The sequence below is a fragment of the Phocoena sinus genome, chromosome 11, assembly GCF_008692025.1.
Source record: "Phocoena sinus isolate mPhoSin1 chromosome 11, mPhoSin1.pri, whole genome shotgun sequence".
Taxonomy (NCBI): Eukaryota; Metazoa; Chordata; class Mammalia; order Artiodactyla; family Phocoenidae; genus Phocoena; species Phocoena sinus.
The window spans coordinates 32,624,751-32,650,335 of NC_045773.1; the positions used below are offsets into that span (position 1 = coordinate 32,624,751).

Below are 25,585 nucleotides of genomic sequence, written 5' to 3' on the forward strand. Positions count from 1 at the left end.
AATGGCTATACTAATTTACATCCCACCAACAGCTGGTGGGAAAATTCCTTATTTTCATGATCTATTTCTTCTAATTTAGGTTTATTTTGTTCTTTTCCTAACTTAAGAGAGATTTATCTAGGTTTAGTGTTATGGGTAATTGGCGTACACAACTTACTCTCAGTGTTCTCCTCCACCTGTTTAGTTGTTAGTAAGTTCTGCTTCTTATTCTAAAAGGGGATTCACAGGTATATGAAGTACTTAGTACACTTCTTGGATCCTAACAGGTCCTCAAACAAATCAATTTCCTTATTTTATTTAATTATTAAATCTTTCTGATAAGGCAAAGAGACCCATTCAGTTGTTTGCTTTTTTTTCTTTTCTTTTTTTGGCCCCGCCATGCAGCATGTGGGATCTTAGTTCCCTGACCAAGGATCAAACCTGTGCAGTGGAAGCACGGAGTCCTAACCACTGGACCGCCAGGGGATCCCCCCCACCCCAGTTTTGAATAAGGAAGAGGATTTCCTTCCATAAAGTTTAACTTTGGGAGGACTGAGATAGGGTTCCTCTGATTCCAAGACTGCCAGTATAGACGGGCAACGGTAATCTTTAGCTAAGACTGATTCATTTTAGTCAAGCTATTGTACTTCTTTCTTCTGAAATTAGGCCATCAGTGGACTGGTACTAGTTTATAACTTAGTCACAACCCATTTCTGTTGTGGAAAGGACTTCATAATTCACAAACACTCTTCTCAGAATTCTAAAGTAACTTGACAACAAATGGAATATAAAGCTTCTAGGCATTCAATTTTTATTCTACTGGGTTGTGACCAACTATTAAAAAAAAAAAAATCCTGTCCTGTAAGTGCTATAAATCTAGAGAAATTCTTGTTGAACTCTGAACCATGCTATAATGAGCTCTTTTTGGTACATGACATGGATAGAAATGTTTTATGGATTATCCTTTATACCTGTGAAAAAGAATAAAGGAAACCTCATTTAAAATGGAGTCAGAAAGCCCTGAAGGTGGAGCTGTCACCCATATATGACTCACCACAGCTTATAGACCCCACCAAGATTTCCTTCTCACTAGCAACAAGCCTCCCACCACCTGCAGCTACCACAGCCCTCCCCAATTTCCTCCTTTCCTCTACAAAATCAAGTTCCTCTCCTCTGTTCTCCAAACTTGCCTAAGGTTTGTCACAGTTTGCTTGTCCTGAATTACAACTGTCTACTATACCCAAATAAACTCATGTTGCTGGTAAAATAACTTGCTCTTTTGTTTTTTAAGGTCAACATATCCTTCTGTGTGTCAGAAATAATACGTAATAGTTTTAAAAGTCAGAAAGTTGAAATGCCAAACAATGGAAAAGATAAAATATACATAATATAGTGATGATTATTATATATGAATATCTTGGGCATTAATGCAGACTGGTGTTTGTGTATCTACTCATTAAGAAAATATAATACCAAAAGGATCCACATCAAACTCATATCCTGCACAATAACCACCACCTTCAAGAGTCTATACACACACACACACACACACACACACACACACACACACAACTGTTAAAATAAAACAAATTCAGCGAAGCTGCAGGATACAAAACCAGGAGAAAAAAATCAGTTGCATCTCTATACACTAACAATGAACAATCTGGGAAAATAAAATTAAGAAAACTATTCCATGTACAACAGCACCAAATACTAAGAATAAAATACTTAGGAATAAGTAGGCCAAAGAAATGTACACTGAAAACTACAAAACATTGCTGATAGAAATTAAAGACACAAATATCAATAAATGGAAAGATCCTACCTTCATGAATAGGAAGACTTCGTACTGTCAGGATTACCTAAAGCAAGCTACAGATTCAAAGCAAACCCTCTGAAAATCTTGATGTTTTTTGCAGAAATGGAAAAATGCATCCTAAAATTCATATGGAATCTCAAGGAACCCTGAATAGGTGAAACAATATTGAAAAAGAAAATTGGAGGACTTAACCACTTTCTGATTTCAAACCTTACTACAGAGAGGGGGAAGATGGTGGAAGAGTAAGACGCGGAGATCACCTTCCTCCCCACAGATACATCAGAAATACATCTAAACGTGGAACAACTCCTATGGAACACCCACTGAACGCTGGCAGAAGACCTCAGACCTCCCAAAAGGCAAGAAACTCCCCACGTACCTGGGTAGGGCAAAAGAAAAAAGAATAAACAGAGACAAAAGAATAGGGATGGGACCTGCACCAGTGGGAGGGAGCTGTGAAGGAGGAAAAGTTTCCACACACTAGGAAGCCCCTTCACGGGGAGACTGCGGGTGGCGGAGGGGGGAAGCTTCGGAGCCGCGGAGGAGAGCACAGCAACAGGGGTGTGGAGGGCAAAGCGGAGAGATTCCCGCACAGAGGATTGGTGCCGACCGGCACTCACCAGCCTGAGAGGCTTGTCTGCTCACCCTCCGGGTTAGATTGGGACTGGGAGGTGAGGCTCAGGCTTCGGACCGATCCCAGGGAGAGGACTGGGGTTGGCGGCGTGAACACAGCCTGAAGGGGTTAGTGTACCACGGCTAGCCGGGAGGGAGCCCGGGGAAAAGTCTAGACCCACCAAAGAGGCAAGAGACTTTTTCTTCCCTCTTTGTTTCCTGGTGCTTGAGGAGAGGGGATTAAGAGCCCTACTTAAAGGAGCTCCAGAGACGGGCGCGAGCCGCGGCTAACAGCGCGAACCCCAGAGACGGGCATGAGACGCTAAGGCTGCTGCTGCCGCCACCAGGAAGCCTGTGTGCGAGCACAGCTCACTATCCACACCTCCCCTCCCGGAAGCCTGTGCAGCCCGCCACTGCCAGGGTCCTGGGATCCAGGGACAACTTCCGCGGGAGAACGCACGGCGCGCCTCAGGCTGGTGCAATGTCCCACCGACCTCTGCCCCCGGTAGGGTAATCAAAACAGTGAAACAGTGGCATACAGACAGACATACAGAACAAATGAACTGAATGGAGAGCCCAGAAATACACCCTTTCATATACAGTCAAATGATTTTCGACAAGAGTGCCAAGATGATTTGATGGCGAAAGAACAGTCTGGCGCCGGGAAAACTGGATATCCACATGCAAAAGAATGAAGCTGGACCATTACCTTACACCATATATAAAAATTAACTCAAAATGGATCAAAGATCTAAACTGTAAAACTCCTTTAGAAGAAAACATAGGGGGAAGCTCCACAACGTTAGATTTGGCAATGATTTCTTAGATATGACACCAACAGCACAGGCAACAAAAACAAAAAATAGGTAAAATGGACTTCATCAAAATTAAAAACTTTTGTACAAGAAAGGACACTATGAAGTGAGTGAAAAGTCAACTCATGGAAGAAAATACCTGTAAATTATATACCTGATAAGGAGTTAATAACCAGAATATGTAAAGAACTACTACTTTCTTTTTTGAAAGAAAGAAAAAAATCCAATTCAAAAATGGACAAAGGTGCTTGCTTCGGCAGCACATACAGAGAAGATTAGCTTGGCCCCTACATAGGATGACATGCAAATTCGTGAAGCATTCCATATTTTTATCCCAGGAATGCAAGGATTCTTCAATATACGTAAATCAGTCCATGTGATGCACCATATTAACAAACTGAAGGAGAAAAACCATATGATCATCTCAATGGAGGCAGAAAAAGCTTTCGACAAAATTCAACACCCATTTATGATAAAAACCCTTCAGAAAGTAGGCATACAGGGAACTTACCTTAACATAATAAAGGCCATATATGACAAACCCACAGCCAACATCATCCTCAATGGTGAAAAACTGAAACCATTTCCTCTAAGATCAGGAATAAGACAAGGTTGTCCACTTGCACCACTGTTACTCAAATAGTTTTGGAAGTTTTAACCACAGCAATCAGAGAAGAAAAAGAAATTAAAAGGAATCCAAATTGGAAAAGAGGAAGTAAAGTTGTCACTGTTTGCAAATGACATGATACTATACATAGAGAATCCTAAAGATGCTACCAGAAAACTACTAGAGCTAATCAATGAATTTGGTACAGTTTCAGGATACAAAATTAATGCACAGAAATCTCTTGCATTCCTATACACTAATGGTGAAAATCTGAAAGAGAAATTAAGGAAACACCCCCATTTACCATTGCAACTAAAAGAATAAAATACCTAGGAATAAACCTACCTAAGGAGACAAAAGATCTATATGCAGAAAACTATAAGACACTGATGAAAGAAATTAAAGATGATACAAACAGATGGAGAGATATACCATGTTCTTGGATTGGAAGAATCAACATTGTGAAAATGACTATACTACTCAAAGCAATCTACAGATTCCATGCAATCCCTACCAAACTACCACTGACATTTTTCACAGAACTAGAACAAAAAATTTCACAATTTGTATGGAAACACAAAAGAACCCAAATAGTCAAAGCAATCTTGAGAAAGAAAAACGGAGCTGGAGGAATCAGGCTCCCTGACTTCAGACTATACTACACAGCTACAGTAATCAAAACAGTACTGTACTGGCACAAAAACAGAAATACAGATAAATGGAACAACAGGATAGAAAGCCCAGAGATAAACCCACACACATATGGTCACCTTATTTTTGATAAAGGAAGCAAGAATATACAATGGATAAAAGACAGTCTCCTTAATGAGTGGTGCTGGGAAAACTGGACAGGTACATGTAAAAGTATGAAATTAGAACACTCCCTAACACCATACACAAAAATAAATTCAAAATGGATTAAAGACCTAAATGTAAGGACAGAGACTATAAAACTCTTAGAGGAAAACATAGGCAGAACACTCTATGACATAAACCACAGCAAGATCCTTTTTGACCCACCACCTACAGTAATGGAAATAAAAAGAAAAATAGACAAATGGGACCTAATGAAACTTAAAAAGCTTTTGCACAGCAAAGGAAAACATAAACAAGACGAAAAGACAACCCTCAAAATGGGAGAAAATATTTGCAAATGAAGCAACTGACAAAGTATTACTCTCCAAAATTCACAAGCAACTCATGCAGCTCAATATCAAAAAAACAAACAACCCAATCCAAAAATGGACAGAAGACCTAAATAGACATTTCTCCAAAGGAGATATACAGATTGCCAACAAACACATGAAAGGATGCTCAGCATCCCAAATCATTAGAGAAATGCAAATCAAAACTACAATGAGGTATCACCTCACACCAGTCAGAATGGCCATCATCAAAAAACCTACACACAATAAATGCTGCAGAGGGTGTGGAGAAAAGGGAACCCTCTTGCACTGCTGGTGGGAATGTAAATTGATACAGCCACTGTGGAGAACAGTATGGAGGTTCCTTAAAAAACTACAAATTCAACTACCATATGACCCAGCAATCCCACTACTGGGCATATACCCTGAGAAAACCATAATTCAAAAAGAGTCATGTACCACAATGTTCACTGCAGCTCTATTTACAATAGCCAGGACATGGAAGCAACCTAAATGTCCATCAACAGATGAATGGATAAATAAGATGAGGCACATACATACAATGGAATATTACTCAGCCATAAAAAGAAATGAAATTGAGCTATTTGTAGTGAGGTGGATGGACCCAGAGTCTGTCATACAGAGTGAAAAAGTCAGAAAGAGAAAAATAAATACCGTATAACTAACATATATATGTGGAATCTTAAAAAAAAAAAAAAAAAAAGGTTCTGAAGAACCTAGGGGCAGAACAGGAATAAAGACACAGATGTAGAGAATGGACTTGAGGACACAGGGAGGGGGAAGGGTAAGCTGGGACGAAGTGAGAGAGTGGCATGGACTTATATATACTACCAAATGTAAAATAGACAGCTAGTGGGAATCAGTTGCATAGCACAGGGAGATCACCTCAGTGTTTTGGGACCACCTAGAGGGGTGGAATAGGGAGGGTGGGAGGGAGACGCAAGAGGGAGGAGATATGAGGGTGTATGTATATGTACAGTTGATTCACTTTGTTATAAAGCAGAAACTAACACACCGTTGTAAAGCAATTATACTCCAATAAAGATGTTTAAAAAAAATGCACAAGGGACTTATAGACATCTCTCCAAAGAAGATATACAGATGGCCAATAAGCACATGAAAACATGCTCAACATCAAGAATCATTAGGGAAATGTAAATCAGAACTACAATGAGACACCACTCCACATCCATTAGGATGGCTATCAACCAAAAAAAAAAGAAAAAAAGAAAAGAACAAGTGTTAGTGAAGATGTAGAGAAATCAGAACCCTTGTGCACTGCTGATGGGAATGCACAATGGTGCAGGAGCTGTGGAAACGGTATAACAATTAAAAATAAAGTTATCAAATTAAAACTGGTAAAAATTTAACATAAAAAGATAAAACATAAAATTACCATATGATCCAGCAATTTCACTTACAGGTATATACCCAGAAGACTTGCAAATACAGACTTGGAGAGATTATCTGTACATCAAGGTTCATAACAGCATTATTCCCAATAGCCAAAAGGTGGTAACAACTCAAATGTCCATCAACATTTGGATGAATGGATAAACAAAATGTAGTATCATACATAAAATGGAATATTTTCAGTCTTAAAAAGGAATGGAATTCTGATACATGTTTACAACATGGATGAACCCTGAAAACATCAAGTGAAATCTGTCAGACACAAAAGGACAAATATTGTGTTAGTCCACTTAAACATACTGAGAATAATCAAATTCATAGAGACAGAAAGTAGAATGGTGGTTGCCAGGGGCTAAGGGGAGGGAGAAATGGGGAGTTACTATTTAATGGGTATAGTTTCAGTTTGGAATGATTAAAAAATTCTGGAGATGGATAGTGGTGATGGTTGCAACACAGTGTGAATGCACTTAATGCCGCTTAACTGTACACTTAAAAATGATTAAAATGGTAAATTTTATGTTATGTATATTTTACCACCACAAAAGGGTAAATTTGATGTTATGTATATTTTACCACCAAATTTTTACCACCGAAAATTAAGAGGAATCTTTTGTTGGCTAACTGCAGAACTATGGTCTGGTGGTAGCAGTAAGAAGCTAGCAGAATGATAACCTCACTTTCTATCCCATGTTAGTATGCTAGAATATACTCCCTTCACTTAAGAGGCTTCCCAGGAAGGGATAGTCATTAGGGAAAGCCAAGGTTTCATGGAGGTGACGTATTCTCACAAAGGCTGAGGCTGTAAGTAAATTTCTTAGAAACACAAAAAGAAATTTTAAGCTGCACAGTGTAAAAAAATGTTTGGGCTGAACAATACAGGAAAGAGAATACATGACCATTCAACTGGGGGAGGAGGAGTAAGACTGAGAATCAAGAAGAGGAGAGAGGAAAGGAAGATGGTGAGAGGATTGACTCTTAGCAGCCTCAGGGTTCAGAATGGACCTGTGCTTTGTAAATTATAACTAGAGCAAACTTTCATTAAACACTTGTTATATGTCAGCCACTGTCTTATGCACTTAATATGCATTACCTCATGTTTTTTTAATTTTTATTTTTTGCGGTACGCAGGCCTCTCACTGTTGTGGCGTCTCCCATTGCGGACCACAGGCTCCGGATGCGCAGGCTCGGCGGCCATGGCTCACAGGCCTGGCCGTTCCGCGGCATGTGGGATCTTCCCAGACTGGGGCACGAACCCGTGTCCCCTGCATCGGCAGGTGGACTCTCAACCACTGCGCCACCAGGGAAGCCTCGCATTACCTCATGCTTTAACAAAATTGGCCTTGATGATTCTGCTTGCAACTAAGTTTCTCCTCCTCTCAATTACATGAAGAGGTTAACTTAATATTCAAATAATATAAATGGTTGTGGCTATGGCTGGGATTTATGAAACCAACTGCTTTCAGGTATTTAAAGGGGGATTTTTTTGTTGCAGTTCATGTCCCCCCAGTAGCACCTCTCCATTATCTTACAGCATTCACACATAAATACACAAAAACTACATTTAAACAGTAAAAATATGCATAGGTAATCATACTCTAATCCTTGGTTGTCCAACTCTGGATTTAGTATATGATTTCCTTTCTAGTCTTTCTCCCATCCCCAACCCCTATCTCTGACTCTAAAATATAAATAACTTTACTGGTTTTCTAGATTATTAAAAAAAAAATGACACATGCTATCATCCAAAAAAAAAAAAGCAAAAAAACTAAAAGTCACCTTAAATGGTTCTTTATCTCATTAACAATCATAGTATAGATTACTCCCAGATAATAAATGACCTAAAAAGCCATGCAAAATAAGCAATAATAAATGACATGCTAACACTTCAACTGACATTTCAGTAACAGAAATACCTAATACTTTTAGCATTAAAGTTTTTTTAATCCTCATGTTGAAAAGTAAATAAGCTTACAACTGATTCTCAATGACGTCATGAGTAGTTTTATTTGCAGTTTTTAGTAGTATGTGCATGCATCAATTTCTAAACTTTAAAAACTTATAATTATCATCCAGAACTATAGAGTTTTCCAAAATAACTTCTAGAAAGACTAATTTATTGCCTTTTAACATTTGGTCAAAGTGCTTTTGGGAACACAGAAAAACGTAATTCATATTTCATTCCTTTTGTTAACGTAAAATTATCAACAGACTATAAACTGATGTAGGCTAGTCAGTCCTATATGGAGCAGAACAAGCTGCCATGCAAACAATCTAACTGGCAGGGTTCTATAAGAACTCTACCAGTACTGAAAATGTCTACCACCAGAATCATACCTTTAGGTTACTGCCTTACTTTCAGAATACATTTGTTAAAATGTAAATGTTCATTAGGAAGGAAAAAAAGAAATAGTTAATAACTTTTTTAAAATTTAAGGAGCAGGGCTTCCCCGGTGGCACAGTGGTTAAGAATCCGCCTGTCCAGTATTTACAATATCCAGGACATGGAAGCAACCTAAGTGTCCATCGACAGATGAATGGATAAAGATGCGACACATACATACAATGGAATATTACTCAGCCATAAAAAGAAATGAAATTGAGTTATTTGTAGTGAGGTGGATGGACCTAGAGTCTGTCATACAGAGTGAAGCAAGTCAGAAAAACAAATACCGTATGCTAACACATGTATATGGAATCTAAAAAACAGAAAAAAAAGAAAATATCGTTCTGAAGAACCTAGGGGCAGGACAGGAATAAAGATGCAGATGTAGAGGATGGACTTGAGGACACGGGGAAGGGGAAGGGGATGCTGGGACGAAGTGAGAGAGTAGCACTGACATATATACACCGCCAAATGTAAAATAGATAGGTAGGGGGAAGCAGCTGCATAGCACAGGGAGATCAGCTCGGTGCTTTGTGACCACCTAGAGGGGTGGGATAGGGAGGGTAGGAGGGAGACGCAAGAGGGAGGGGATATGGGGATATGTGTATACATATAGCTGACTCACTCTGTTATACAGCAGAAACTAACACAACATTGTAAAGCAAGTATACTCCAATAAAGATGTTAAAAAAAAAAAAAAGAATCTGCCTGCCAATGCAGGGGACACGGGTTTGAACCCTGGTCCAGGAAGATCCCACATGCCGCGGAGCAACTAAGCCCGTGCACAACTACTGAGCCTGTGCTCCAGAGCCTGCAAGCCACAACTACTGAGCCCATGCGCCACAACTACTGAAGCCCACGTGCCTAGAGCCCGTGCCCTGCAACGTGAGAAGCCACCACAACAAGAAGCCCAAGCACCGCAACGAAGAGTAGCCCCCGCTCACTGCAACTAGAGAAAGCTCGCGCGCAGCAACGAAGGCCCAACGCAGCCAAAATTAAAATAAATAAATTAAAAAAAATATAAGGAGCATACTGCACTCAATAAAAATTAACTGGTGATTTAAAAGAGTATTTAGATTCACTTCTTCAAGGAAAATAAGTTATACAGTCATCATGTACTAAAGAGCTTATATATTCAAAGTAATGACATTTAGAACTTACCTCTAAAATCTGACTAGCTCTAGGCAGTGAATGCCTGTCAGCCTGGATCACCATTACCTGACTGGGAGACTGTGACAGAATGCTAGAATAGCTAGCAGAAGTCTAACAACAAAACGATAAACAAGGGCACTTTTTTGTCTAGTATTAAATACATGCAAAATTTAAAGGTCCCCAAAGCACTACCCGAGGGACACATGGTATATACTTATGTTTGATAAGCAATCACTTATGTCTGATAACCTTGCAGTGGATACCACATGGTCAGTGGTAGAGTTTTGTGGTCATCTATAACATCGTGGAGCTCTTTTATAGGAGCCTAAAGGAGGTGCCAGGGGCCTTTACACTCACCTACTAACATAGTAAGACTATTTACAGAATGCAAACAGAGTAGCTGAGGTCATAATTTAATTCAAAATAACGTTGTTTTAAAATACCATATGAAAAGTGAGTTTTAAAAAAATGAATAGGCTTCAAAAATAAGCTTTATGAGGGACTTTCCTGGTGGCACAGTGGTTAAGAATTTGCCTGCCAATGCAGGAGACACAGGTTCGAGCCCTGGTCGGGAAAGATCCCACATGCCATGCAGCAACTAAGCTCGTGCACCACAACTACGGAGCCTGCGCTCTAGAGCCAGTGAGCCACAACTACTGAAGCCCGTGCGCCTAGAACCCATGCTCCGCAACAAAAGAAGCCATTGCAATTAGCTGTCCGTGCACCGCAACGAAGAGTAGCCCCCACTCACCACAACTAGAGAAAAGCCCGCGTGCAGCAACAAAGACCCAATGCAGCCATAAATAAAAAAATTTATTAAAAAAAAAAAAAGCTGTATGATATAAACAAGGCTTAGCATTAAAAAAGTGCAGTTAAGGTATCTTATATTCCATAAGTGCCTGATTTTGATACTTTTACCTTAGCCTGATCGAGAATTTGAAGTTTTTCCCACGCTATTTTATCACTTTCAGATTTTTTCCATGGATTATTCCATTTTTCAGACGCTTCTTTTTCTTTCTTCTTTAAAGCAACCTGTTCATCTGTAAATAATGTCCTTTTTAAAAAAATATACAAAAACTGTAAAAAAAAAATGACGTAAACAAATCATGACCTTCTTAAAGAGTGCAGATTCCAACACAGATCAAAACTGTTTTTTTAGGAAGGAGATTAACTCACAAGACAGAGAAGAATTTTAAGGATATGGAATAAAAGAAAATGTTTAATCGGAACCAAATTTAAGTGTGGCATAAATGGATGTAAAAATGTTTGTTTTACTACAATTATAAATAAGGAGCAAATTTTTCAGAACATATTTTATATTATGCTAATTATTGTGAGGTTCTACTCTACAGTAATGTTCATTTAATTATTACTAAAAGACTTAAAAGCTAGAACTCTGGAGTCAGAGAACCCTGGGGTCAAATTCAGGTTCAACCACTTCCCGGCTGTGTGACTGAAGGCAAAATGATGTTCATCCCTCTAAACCCCATTTTTTATTCTGTGAAATCAGAGCAATAATGATGTCTATTTTCAGTATAGGGCCTCACACAAAGTAAATATTTAATAAATGTCAGCCATTATTATTTGTAACTGCTGAAAAGTAAGGTACATAAAATCATGTGTCCAAATTTGTACTGAACAAACATTTAAAGCTGCAATTATGATATAAAACACATCAGATCTCCAAACCTTCTGATACTGCTACCATACATTTAATTTCTTTATTATTCTATTACTTTGACTTCCAACATCAATTCATTCCCTATTTCTTTGCTTATCTTTTTCTAGATCACCTGTCCTGGAAGGGTTGTGACTAACTGGTAGGATTTTCCAGTTCAGTGGACAGTGAATCCCATCTTCATGTTTTTAGTACAACTATTCCCAAGTACAACTATTACCTCGTGTATTTTCCAAACTCTGATACCTGGACCCTAAGTCTATTGCAAGAAGTAACAGGAGTTTCTTAGTTATTACCTTACTTACCTTAAGACCCTACTTAACAGAAATTATAACTTTTTCTGTTATGATGTCTACAGACTGAAGAAAAGAAATAAGCTTATTTTTGTATGGGATATACTGATTGATATCATATTGATGATTCTTGATTAGAATGTTTTAATTTTTTAAATGAATTATTTTTAAATAAAACCATCTTTAACCCACAGAATTTCTGTAATGGAAAAATATTAAAATGGATTCTCAGGAAATGAGAATTGTTTAGGAATCTTTGAGCTCCAGAAGGGTACTGATGATATTAATGTTCATCTGTGGCTTTTGGTGCACACCACAGAGCAGAAAACAAAAAGGTATAACATAAGGGAATGTGAAATCACAAAGTTTCTTATGCCACTTGCAGAAAACTACTCTAGATGGTGAATGTTATAAAACAAGGTTTTTGATAATATCATACTGCAAGATGTACTTCATCCTCAATATACATTCCTTAAGCCAACAAAACTATAATAAAATGTGCAATTAATTACCTACCAAGCTCTTTCCTCCACTGGGCTTTTTTTGCTTCCAACAAACCTCTATCACGTTCTCTTTCTCCCAGAGTACTGAATATGTCAGCTGGTTTCCATATATTCTCTCTAAGACAAGACACAAAAAATAACAGAAACCTTATCATATGTTTCTATACAACTTACTCCATAAATATTAAGTAATAAACTTTTAAATAGCTCTAGTCTTCAGAGTAAATATTTCACATACAAGTCAAGGAAAAGTAAAACCATATTCCCAAGATGACCCCACAACAACAGATGTGAGTTACATACGTGGCAATTTTCTGCTCATACTGATTAGATGTCACCTGATTTTCATTTAAAACAGACTTTTTTTCATCCTGAACAGATGAAATGGCCTCAGTTTTCTGCGGAAGTCCCATGATGTTCTCATCCTTTGGCTGATCAGGAATATTGTTTAAATTTAGACTATACTGACCTAGAAGGTAAAACGCATGTTTTAAAATTAATACTAAAATTACATCTATTATAATACCTTATCTTGATACAGTTACGCAGTTTTAAAAAACACGGCTTTACACATCATCTAATTAATCACCTCTCACAGCAGTCCTCGCAGTGCGTATTACGATTCCCTTTTTGTCAAAAGAGGAAACTGAGCCTCAGAAGTTAAATGGCCCAGAGGTATGGCCACAGCCATACAAACTTCTGTTTCAAGTAAGAAAACAAGCAACCAGAAAAACCTCCATTTACTCTTGCCAACAACACTTTTACAAATAATATAAATGATAATACAAATCACAACTTAAAGGAGAATAAATGCAAACAGCTTTATAAAAAACTCATTACCTTGCCCTTATTTTTCTCATTTAGCTGGGAAAGCAATCAGTGATGATCTTTTCCATGGACCACTGTCTCTATATCCCAGCTGTATCTATTCCAAATGTTTTACACAGGGCTCATATGCTTGGCTCAAAAATCCCCCAATGTGATAGTTCTCCCAATGGAGAGAAAGCATATCTAATATGCAGGTCATTATATGATTAGGCAAATTCTGCTTTTAACTTTGTTGATATCATCTCCCATTACGCCTAGTAAGTTTTTATTTTTTGTTCTTTGAACTAGAATTCTAGCCTTAAAGATAAAAGTTAGCTCCCTGACTTTACAAAGAATAATCTATACCAAGAGAAGGAAAATGACTCCATTTTGAGCCCCTTGGGAGTGCTAAGGAGCTACCTAGTCCCCAGACCAGTTGTGGGGCCTCTTCCTGGTGACTGTTAATTTTATTTTTATTTATTTCACGGTTGCTTAACAAAATTTTAATAATATCTCTATTCATAGTCACAATTCCTTAGCTCAAAGCTAAAACTAGAAGGCTTTTAAAAACATAATACAATACCCTGACTACTAAAATAGAAGGCATATAATACGCCACTACTTCCAAGTCAGTGTTTTACGCTGGTTAAAAAGACAGTGCTGCCAATTCTTAGCAAGGATTGAAAGTCAGGAAGAGCAAAAGCCGGGGCCAGGAAAATAATCCTTTTCAGCAACTCATGTCAAATCTTCATAGCAAAATTCCCTCGTTTTTCATTAGAAATACAATAGCAATTTTTTTAGAACATTTTACATAATTAGTTTTCATGTAAGTAAAGCCTCCTACCTTCCAAAATTAGTACAATAGCTTTCTGAACTAAAATCTAGAATCCACAGAAACTAGGTTTCTTAAGGCCATGGTACATGAGAATAATATTCTGAGCATTAACCTTAAAACATGGCATATTTTAACTACAAAAGTAATTCTGCCTATGAGAATGTTTTCTAAATGAATATTTATTTTAAAACATTGTTACATTAAACTAGAATTTAAAAGGCACAGTTATGTAAAATCCAATGAAACTCAAATTCTAAAACTTATATATTGATAAACAATATTAAAACTTCAGAAAAATCTTACTTGTTTCCTCCTTCTTTCCATTCTCAGTCAGGGAAACTGATTTATTTCCTTGGTTTACAGTCATCAAAATCTGTTGTAGTTGGCCTTGTGTTAGACACACCAAACTGCTCTTCACATTTTCAGCTGTGATGTGCTTTTTGCAAGGCTTCTGTTTAGCTACTACAAATGCATTTATGCTGTTTCTAGTCTTCTGTATATCAGGGGTTGCAGGTGAAATTTCTTTCTGGATATGAAGATGGTCTTTATCTGCATACTGCTTGCATAAATCCTTAGTGGGTGAAAAAGTCATACTATTTTTTTCACTTTTTGCCAATGAAGTTTCTGAACCAATTCTCTTCTTTTGCGAAAGTTTTTCACTCCTGACACAAGTATTTTGTGATTTCAGAATGTATCCAGTTTGTTTATTTCTTAAAGGACATTTTGCAATCTTGGTCTTATTTCCCATCTGCTAAAACACCAGAAATTTATTCTTTACAAGAGCCCACGAAAAATCAACAATTATCTTTATATAATCAGTGATAAGTCAGGCTTCGAAACTTTTTTTTCTCATTTTGCTAGTTAGATAATATACCCATAAGAAACTAACACTCAACCTTTGCAAATCTCCACTTGAAAGCTTCATTAACAACTGGAAATTATTATTTTATTTCAGGATAATGAAGATTACAAAACAACTTTTATTCTAGGTGTTTACAGTCCATTCTGCTTCAGCTTTGAATCTCATGTCATGATTCTAACACCCACACTATCTTTCTTTATAGGCATTTATACACTGGTAGGTTACCAGCCCTTATTCCTTGAATAACTTAGCTTGTGGGTCACCATCCCTCTCTCTAACCTAACTCCTGTCTTAATTATTGGTGCTTTCATGTTCTTTCAATACCCTGGCCTCATTTCCTTGACCTCTGTTCCTATACTCGTCTTCCATGCTACCTCAGTTACTCATTGCCACAGTGATATCTTATACTGACCTTGTAACTACCCATAACGGTAATAATCTCAATTTCAATAAGAACCTCCAGTCATAGGCCTTAGCACTAGTCACATGGCTCATTCACTCACCATGTTCAAATCTTGGCTCAACATCACTGGCTCAGTGAGGTCTTCTCTGAACACCCTATTAAAAATTGCAGGCTTCCTGCTCTAACTTCACTTCCACCTCCCTAGCACTCCCCACTTTCCCAAGGCTACCATGCCCCTGAAATGACCATGCCCCTTCCCTTTCTCTCATGTTTCTCTATAGCACTTTTGTCCTGTAATATTCTATATTTATTTTGATTTTCTGCCCATTCCACCTTTTTTAAAATTTATTATTTTTGGCTGCATCGGGTCTTCGTTGCTGTGCACGAGCTCTCTCTAGTTGTGGCAAGCTGGGATACTCTTCTTTGAGGTGCGTGGGCTTCTCATTGCAGTGGCTTCTCTCGTTGCGGAGCGTGGGCTTCTCATTGCAGTGGCTTCTCTCGTTGCGGAGCGTGGGCTCTAGGCGTGCGGGCTTCAGTAGTTGTGGCTCGTGGGCTCTAGAGCGCAGGCTCAGTAGTTGTGACGCACGGACTTAGTTGCTCCGCAGCATGTGGGCTCTTCCAAGACCAGGGATGGATCCCGTGTCCCCTGCACTGGCAGGCAGATTCTTAATCACTGCGCCACCAGGGAAGTTCCCACCTTTTTCTAACGTAAACACTATAGGGAAGAGATTTTTTTTTTTAATTTATTTATTTTATTTATTTTTAGCTGCACTGGGTCTTCATTGCTGCCCGCGGCTTTGTCTAGCTGCAGCAAACGGGGGCTACTCTTTGTTGCAGTGTGCGGACTTCTCATTGCCGTGGCTTCTCTTGTTGTGGAGCACGGGCTCTAGGCGCGCGGGCTTCAGTAGTCGTGGCACACAGGCTTAGTTGCTCCGCGGCATGTGGGATCTCCCCGGACCAGGGCCCGAACCCGTGTCCCCTGCATTAGCAGGCAGATTCTTAACCACTGTGCCACCAGGGAAGCCCAGGGCAGAGATTTTTGTTTGCTATGTCTACTGCTGTGTCCCCAGTATCTGGTCAGTGGAACAGGGTAGGTTTCAGTAAATTTTTGTTGAATTACTATCTTCAACCATACCATTTTAAAGATTGAATTCTTTATCTCTCTCCCACAAATTAGCTCCCCTTTCCAAAATATCTCATTTCTGTAGCACTGTTGTTCTAGTCTTTCAGACCAGCAACCATAGAGTCATCTTTGACTCTTTATCCTCCTTCAAGGTCTTCTTTAGCTTACCAGCAAGTACTGGTCATTTCTTCCTTCCAAATATCTTTTTCTCTCCTTTTACATGACAATACACCTAAATTCAGGTTTTCATTACCACACTACTGATTACAGCTTATCTCAAATCTATCCCACCGTACATTTCTGCAAACCCATCTAACATAAAATAATTCAACAGTCATTCAATAAATACTAAGTGTTGCTTTTTAGGTGATCAACACTATGGGAAAGACGTTGGAGGTATAAAATGAGTAAGACAAGATTCTTGTTATCAAGGAGTGGGGTAGATGCCACATGGCTTTCATCTGGCTTATCATATCCCAATGTCCTTGTCTTTCAAAAATGACATAATACACAACCACACTTTGACCAATGAATCAACCCCATTTTACCTTTCTTTTCAAAATGTACCTGTATTATCAGTAGTAAAAATCTCTTTCTTACCCTCTTCACCTCACCTACACCCTTTTATTCCAGGCTTTAGACTTTTGATAATACCAATACCACAATCTAAAATGCCCTTTTACCCTCCCATTTCTGTGGCTATTTTTATATAACTAACTCTAAATGAGAGGTGGCAAATTTAAATACGTAGTGTAAATTAGCCTGGGTGGGATCCCACTAGGATAATTGAAGAGCACTTTTCTGTCTAAAGGAGGCAGCCACCCCTCAGAAGCAGCCTACATGGCCAAAGAGGAATCTGAGTCTACTTGCTAGATCATCCAGTATTTCAAGAGAACCAAGAATGCCATATTTTACCTTAAAAGTTCCATTTTTTAGACACTCACAATTCATTCTAGTTTTTGAAAACCACTGTGTGGATTAGGCAAATTATCAGCCGACTGCACGTAGGTTACAGAGCTAAGCTCCACCCCAGTCTCCAACGACTACAGCTATTACTAATCCTACCGTTCTTTGACTCATATTGACATTTTTGGGTATTTCAGTTCAGCTGAGTATTTCAGTTCTCTAATCAGTTTCTCACTCAAACTGCTAAGAAGTGTAGTGTATTCCCTAAACGTATCTTAAAAGTCTCTCACTTTTGTCCCCTTCTTTCCATTCTGCTAGCCACCATGCTTCAGGGTCTCATAAGACTCTCCCTGGACTAATATAATTGTCTCTTAAGTAGTGTCCCTGTTATGATAATCTGCCCTTCACAGAATTGCCTGAAGCCCGTTCCTACAACACAAATCATATCTAGTCTACTTTTCAAAAATTCTTTAATGCTCCCTACATGCAAATCAAATAAGTTCAAACCCTCTGTGTATATTTAAACTCCTTGTGATTGTAACCACCCTCCCTAAGTTTTATGTTCTACACTCCCCGCTGATATACACACTATCCCCCAAATGCAAATTATGTTTTGTACCTTGGTATTTTTGCCCACTATTTTCTCTGAGTTTAGAATATACCACCCTACTTCTTTCACTATGAAAATCTCCTTCACCTTTTAAGTTCTAATTAAAGTGTCACCTCATTTATGAAGCATTCCCTGTCTCCCTGAACCACAAAGACCTGCTTTCCACAGTTTTCTTCTTTTTATAACCCTAGTATGGCACACATTTTATTGTACTTGTATTATATAGTTATTTACCTGACTGACACCCCTGCTTCTAGGAAACATGGACTAGGTTTTACTCCATTTTTCTCTCAGTCACAGAACAAATAAAGCCAAGAATGGAGCTGTACACACATATGGAGTTTTACAGCTGCAGTATATCCTTGTTAAACAGAAACCTATTAATTGGAGCTCCAATTTAACTAGAACTATTTTGCCACATTCCACTTAAATCAGAAGTAACATACAGAAAAAGTCATCTAAAAATTATGTAATAAAAAGGGGGGTAGCAATGTCTGGCATGAGATCAATATACATGCAGCTCAATCCTGAATACGTTTGTAGCTTAATGCCAGAGAAGAGCAATGAGTGGAGGCAGCAAAAAAATCCATGAACTACCAAATAAATATTCAATTATGTTCAGGTTAATTAACAGGAAAAAGCAATCTCTAGCCCAAATCAGTTCCCAAGTGTTTACTGGATTAGATGAATTTTAATACATCAAATAGGTCTTCACATCATAAACATTTTTAGGTAGCATGCTGCTCTCTTACCTAGTTTTGATTGTACCAGTACTTTTCCTAATATTAAAAAAATATATAAAGACAGCGTCCAATGCATTTAACGCTGGCCGACTTCACAATTTATATGGGGCCAGGATCCCAACGCCAGAAAGAATCAGAGAAGATTAACATTTTAAAATATAAAATGTGCTACCTAGCACTAATATTGTATACATCTTTTAGTGTGTTACTATTGACTCTCACACATAGAAATACCTGCGAAAATTTTAAGATGTTTTATATTTCAACTAATTGTGAGATAATTTTGAGGTCAGAATGTATAAATTACCCATGACACTGAATCATTAATATTTCTCTCATTTATCTTCCTATAAAAGCTTAAGAAATTAGACTGGTAACCATCTTTACTTCATATTTACTACCACAGATTAAAGAAAAGTACAGGAAAGATTTTGAAAGAATTAAAGTACTCTGACCACAGTTTGTTAAACTTCATGATGATGAGATAGAGTTCAGTGTTTAAAAAACACACTATGTACACGACAGTAATTCAGCCTGTGAGGAAGAGGAAAAACAGAAATGTAGGTAGTATAGTCACTTAGCTTACCCCAGTAGAAGAAAAGCACTATGCTGAGTGAATGCATGAATAACTCACAGAAAAGAGAATCCAACATATATCTACAGAACTGTGAAATATTGGAAACTAAAAAACTGATTAAAACAAAAAAAGGAAGACAGCACTACTGTTTTTGGTTTTTGTCTTCTGTGAAGAGCAAAGAAAGAAATAAGCATCTCAGGAACCTCTGTAAATAAGGGAAGAGAAGCTCCTTGAAATAAAGTCAATATAAAAAGGAGATTTAGGTTGCATCAGTATTTTCTTCCAGCTTTACTGAGATTTAATTGACCATTAAAAATCATATATATTTAAGGTATAAAATTTGATGATTTGATATATGTATACATTGTGAAATAATCACCACAATCAAGCTAATTAACATACCCATCACTTCACACAGTTACCATGCATCAGTATTTTGGAGTCCCAAAAGCAAGAGAAATAAACTCAAATAATCTGCTTTAAGACAATAAATAATTTAAGATCAATATCAGCAGAGACTTATTAGTTACTCTGGAAAGAAGAATCCTAGAATAAAAAAATCCCTAAACTGCTAAAAGAATTTTGTAATGTTTCTACAAAAAGTCCAAGACTAGTAACTTTGTTTATTACAGGCATAAAAGGGGATCTCCAGATGTTCGAAGTTGGTTAAAAAGATAATGAAATATCTTCACAAATGTAGTGACCATAGCACATCCATTAAGGACACAATAGAAGAGGGAACGTGTGCAACAGAATTGAGGTCAGGTGAAGATAAAAAAAACTGTGTAATAGTTGATTTCTATCTAGGAGCATGAAAAGGAGCACTGTATTTGTTAATGTGACTCAAATAAGAACAGTTAGTTGCAAAATTTTAATAGCGCAGGGTTAGGAAAAAACTATACAATCTATATTCTGTGATTAAGGGAACACACAGGGTATGTATATACTGTGTATGTGCGTGTGTGCATGTAATAATTTTTATAGGTAGCTTGTGGAATTACTCTGATCAGCATTACCCATTTATCAAGTAATTGATATCTTGGGTTCTCAAGCAACTTTTCCACCTTGATTAAACCAGGAAGCAACAGCAAAGCCATCAGGGGTTCAGAGTTGAAGAGAAAAGGGCCACATCACCCAAAGCAGTCTCTAGTCAAGATATGGAAAGACAGACTTTAAGATACTGCAAAATAAAATGGGCTACAGTAAGTTATAGAGGGGGACAGTAGAAATTTCTGCTGCTTAATGGAAAAAGAAATGGGAAACAAGAAAAGTAGTGGTATCAAAATTTTGAAGCAGTAATGTATTTTGTAGAAAAAGGCTCTGTGGGCTCCTGATAAAGAAAAATAATTTAAAAGGAAAACTATTATTTAGCTCAAGTGTAACCTCTTAGAGGAGGAAGCTAAATATATGTAAGATTTTGTCAATCAAATACATCTTTTTGGTGTGGGAAAATGCAATTTGAGTATGAAAAAAAAAATTTTGCTTTAAAGTTTGACTATTTTTAAAGATGTCACGAGTTGCACTGTCCAGTACAGTAGCCATTAAATTAAAAATCAAACAAGTGAATTAAAAATTCACTTCCTTAGTCACACTGGCCACATTCAAGTGCTTAATAACTACACATGGCTAGTGGCTGACTATCATATTGGACAGCACTGATTTTAGAACATTTCCATCACTGCAGAAAGTGTTACTGGACAGAACTGATCTAGAGAAGTGAGTTCTACGAGGCTTTTTAAACTGAAAAATTATGAATCCATGTCTGTAAAAGGACCAGCCTGAAAGCAAGGGTATAATAACTTTTCACCATCATTCCAAACCCTGTGTAACAGTTTGACAGGAATTATTTTCAAACCACTGTAAAGTAAACTGCATTTTACATTTGAAAACAAGTCAGGTCAAAGTCATTTGGCTTACCTTTACAGAAATTTTTGATTTATGTTCTACAAAAGAAAAAAAAAATTACTAAACTATCAACCGAAAACATATTAAGGCAGTCACAAAAGAAAATTTTAATTAACATTATTTTAAGAAGATATTAAATAAAAATATTAACCCTCAAAGCATTAACTTTAGGTCCTGCCTGAGTGTTCTTTTACAGTGTGGTTCAAGTATTTATATTTCATTTTTGTTTATTTTCCAAGGTAAAATTATAAACAGATCAGAGAAAAAGAAAATAATGTGAATGAAAAGAGTACCAAAGCATACTCTGCGCTTTAAAACTAAAACTAAAAATGACTTTAAAACTATGGTCTTATTATAAATTTTCTCAAACAATACATTCTTTACATGCACAGAACATAACTGCATAAGTTTTACCTAGATTATTCATTAGACAATAAGCATATGTGCTGTATACAAATATAATAAAGAAACATTACAAATGAAATATACTGGAACATTAAATTCCATGAATAAATACTGACAGTGGTAAGCAATGATGTAATGTGACTTTACTTGGCTAAAAATAAATTTGAGGAAGTTAGGGAAACCAGCTTTTTTTCAGTGTCATTTAAATATTCCACTACAAGCAAAAAATCTGTTAAACAGCTACACATTTTTCGTAGGAATTTAAAAGTTAGTATTTTAGATTTCTAGTAATATAGCATACCATATGGAGACAGTATTAGCTTGGTTTTTCCATCCAATAATTCAGTTTCAAGCTTTAAACCATCTCTGCAAAATAAAAGAAAGTTGTCTGTCATTTTTAAGAAACAGCAACATTTTAAATAGACAGAAATGCTCAGTTGAACCTTGAAAGTAAATTTGTTCTCCTGAATTTATAAAGGAATCTTGTAAATATTAAAACGTTTTTTAAAAAAATTTCTATAGATGTTCATTTTTCTTTTAAAAATTGATGTATAGTTGAAACCATTCTTTTAATTTAAAACACTTTTCAATTCAACATAAAATCAAAAACTTCATGGAGAAAATTACTGAAACTTTCCAACAATACAAACAATTTCTCATCTTTAATCTGAAACTTCATTTGGTTACTGACAAGGAATAAATTAATCTGGTTATCGTAACATCATTTAGTTATTCTAACTCTAGACTGGAAAAAATAATGCTGTTACAAAACTCCTCACCTATGTTAATGGAGCAAAACACATCTAGCTACCATTTATTAGCTTCATAATGGTCTCATGACTAACACATTCTATGGCCTGTTAGAGCAGTATTTGAAAATGAAGCTATAAGACTGCCACCAGGGTTATTAACTGCTTGAGCATGGAGTTTTACTCTATTCCGAGTATTTCAACTAATACATATTCACACTTAGTGACACTTTTGTAACTATCACAGCAATACATCTATAATAAACTTTGCCCGCTATACTTTATCTGTGCCTGTCAAACGCCAAGAGCACAAAGTAACAGTAGATACTACCAACGAAACTTGTACGTCTGTTAAGGTCCCAATAAAAATTCCACTGAAAACAAAAACAGCAGTACACACAGTTATTTTATTGTTTTAGTGAGAGAGAGAGAATAGACGTACGTCAATACATATCAACAGGGACAAAAATGACGTCCAAGCGACAAAATTAAATCTCGCGGGCCAAAGAAAGGGAACACGAAATTTGCGGTGATGCTAAGGTTGGGGAAATCAAACAATTTCAACTTACTAAGATAAAAACACCATAAAGAATGGGTTTTAAGGGTTTCCCGGTAGCACGGTTACAAACAGTTCATGTTTATGTCGGTGAAACTTAAGCAAAAGAAAGACCTTGAATGAAACCGTCTATTCAGCACTACCGCGTTGCAAACGCCTTCAGGGGCAGACTGTCTTGTTTCTTATCCCTAGATTCTAGAACACAGAAACCATTTGCTAAACGAGGTGCACACGTGTAAGTTTGATGACTTTTCATCTTCTTGAAATATCAAACTTCCCAGTGGTGATAAACCACGCAACAGTCCTTTTTATTTACTCAACCACTACTTAATGAGGGCCTATGAGGTGCCAGGCACCGGTGATACACGACTCCTCGAGAAGCCTCGGCTCCCGGCACGTACGTAGGCCGCTAAGCTCCTCTGGGCGCTCCCACACTCTGCAAAGAACCCCCACACAGGGTCGTAAAGCACCAGGGCCTGGGCCAGGATTTCTCCCCAGGAAGCCGCTACGCTTTATCGCTCCACCTGCCCTCACCTTTTATCTCCTCTCACGTCTCTCCTCCCTCTCCCTCCTGAAGTAAATGAGGAGGCGGAAAGGAGGCACGGACAGTTTCGCGAGTTATTAACTGGAAAACGGAAGTCTGCGGAGGCTGTAAAGGCCGACCCAGCCCCTCGCCCCCTCAACCTCAGGAAGCCGGGCACTGCTGCTTGGGGCGCCGCAGGCCTGGAAGGCTCCCCGCGAAGGACTCCAAGAGCCAACCCAGCCTCACCCGCTCTCCACGGACTACCACCTTTCTATCCACAGCTTACCCTAAATTCATGGCGCAACCAGCCGCGCTCTCCACGAGCCGCTCAAGCCCCTTGTATACGTCGGTCGCCGCAGCCGTTCAACAAGCGCCACGCCGATTGGACACAGTGATGCCGGCGAGCTGGGAGAGCGGGCCAATCAGGGTTGAGCGTGCTGGCGCTTGCGCTCAGCGGGGCGGGGCTGTCGGGGAGACCCTGTTGGTTCGCCCCACCTGGTCCTGACTCTGGAATGCTGGGGGGAATCTTCGTTCCTCGGAATTGTAGCCCTTAGAGTTCACAGGGAGTTCTCAGAGAAGTGCCTCAGCTCAAGTGGAGGTGGCTGGTTAAGCAATTTGCCTGAGGTCTGTATCAAGCTATGTAACCCCAGAGCCCATGTTCCAATTTAGCGATACATGAATCTAACTCCTATTCATCCTTCAAATCTCAATTTAAACGTCACTTCCTCCATGAAGCTCCTCTGGAATCCACTAGTGGGTAAATTAGGAACCCATTTTCTGGACTTCCTAGTCCCTGCCCTTTCAATCAGGGTACTAATACATTTCAGATCCTGTGTCAGAGTGAGCTTCAGAGGGGCAGAGTTGGTTTTTGACACCTATATACCCACAGCACCTGGAACTGAACAACAGTACAGACTGAATATTTGTTAAACGAATAAACAGCAAAAGTTTTTAATGCCAACAAAAATCTTATTAAATTTGGCAATGATGTTTCATGATGAGGATGCCTGTAGATATAATGCAGTTACTAAAACTTTACAAATTTTCATCTATTTACTCTTAAATGATTTTTACAAACTATAGCTGTAATAAATGAGGCACACTGAATTCTTACGGTACATTCAGTGAAAACTCAAAGATATCTTTTTATTTATGTACCTGGCCTGTGGAAGATATATTTAAATAAACATTTGTTAATTTATTTGACTGAATAAATGAACAGGTACCAATGTATATTTGATCCTGTGTTGTTTTTTGTTTTCGTTTTAAGGAAAAGTCATCTGTGCATGTAAAAAAAAAAAGGCTAAAAGGATTTAAACCAACATGTTAGCAGGAGTATTTCTGGGAGTAGTGTGACTTTTAAAATTTTATTTTGTTTCTAGCTTTTATTATTATGAAAATGTTTAAATAAACAAAAATAAGAATAGTTCAATGAACGCCTATATACCCTCTACCTAGATTTGACAATGGTTAATGTTTTGCTACATTTACTTTCTCTCTCTCTACACATAGGTGGGCAGGCACACGCATACATCCACATCCATACACTCATACCCACGGCCATGCACACACCCACCTTTTTTTGCATCACTATTTGCAAGTAAGTTACAGACATTACAACACTTTGCCTTTAAACATTAAAGCATGGATCTCCTAAGAATAAGACATTCTCCTATATAACCATAGCACTATTATTACACTTAAGAAAATTAGCAATTTTCTGATAATATCGAGTGTTCCATTCCTATTTAATTTTCCCCACTTGTTCTAGGAATATATTCTATATAGATGAAGGGGATTAAGAAGTACAAACCGGGGCTTCCCTGGTGGCGTGGTGGTTGAGAGTCCGCCTGCCGATGCAGGGGACACGGGTTTGTGCCCCGGTCCGGGAAGATCGCAAATGCCGCGGAGCGGCTGGGCCCGTGAGCCATGGCCGCTGAGCCTGCGCGTCCGGAGCCTGTGCTCCGCAACGGGAGGGGCCACAGCAGTGAGAGGCCCAAGTACCACAAAAAAAAAAAGAAAAAGAAAAAGGAAGTACAAACCTCCAGTTACAAAATAAATAAGCCACAGGGATATAGTATACAGCATAAGGAATATGGTCCATAATATTTTTTTTTTTTTTTTTTTTTTTTTTTTTTTTTTTTTTTTTTTGCGGTACGCG

The 25,585-nt window shown here is 38.0% G+C and overlaps 1 protein-coding gene and 1 pseudogene across 8 annotated transcripts in view; one reads left to right on the forward strand and one right to left on the reverse strand.

Annotated features, from left to right (window-relative positions):
* CCDC66 (coiled-coil domain containing 66) overlaps positions 1 to 23,796 on the reverse strand; it is a 52,490-nt gene extending 28,694 nt beyond the window's left edge. For 2 of the 8 annotated variants that reach the window (XM_032649370.1, XM_032649374.1), the window contains exons 1-7: positions 23,711 to 23,778; positions 21,898 to 21,962; positions 21,204 to 21,229; positions 14,366 to 14,813; positions 12,724 to 12,889; positions 12,434 to 12,537; positions 10,865 to 10,986 (exon numbers count right to left, since the gene is read on the reverse strand). In XM_032649370.1, the coding sequence (XP_032505261.1) occupies positions 10,865 to 10,986; positions 12,434 to 12,537; positions 12,724 to 12,889; positions 14,366 to 14,813; positions 21,204 to 21,229; positions 21,898 to 21,962; positions 23,711 to 23,721 (942 nt within the window). In that variant the 5' untranslated portion in view covers positions 23,722 to 23,778. Of the gene's footprint in view, positions 1 to 10,864; positions 10,987 to 12,429; positions 12,538 to 12,723; positions 12,890 to 14,365; positions 19,244 to 21,203; positions 21,230 to 21,897; positions 21,963 to 23,710 lie in introns of those variants that run through there. The other 6 variants (XM_032649373.1, XM_032649371.1, XM_032649372.1 and 3 more) reach the window with 6 other exon arrangements.
* On the forward strand, positions 3,470 to 3,556 carry LOC116762954 (annotated as a pseudogene).
* Positions 23,797 to 25,585: the final 1,789 nt, after the last annotated feature.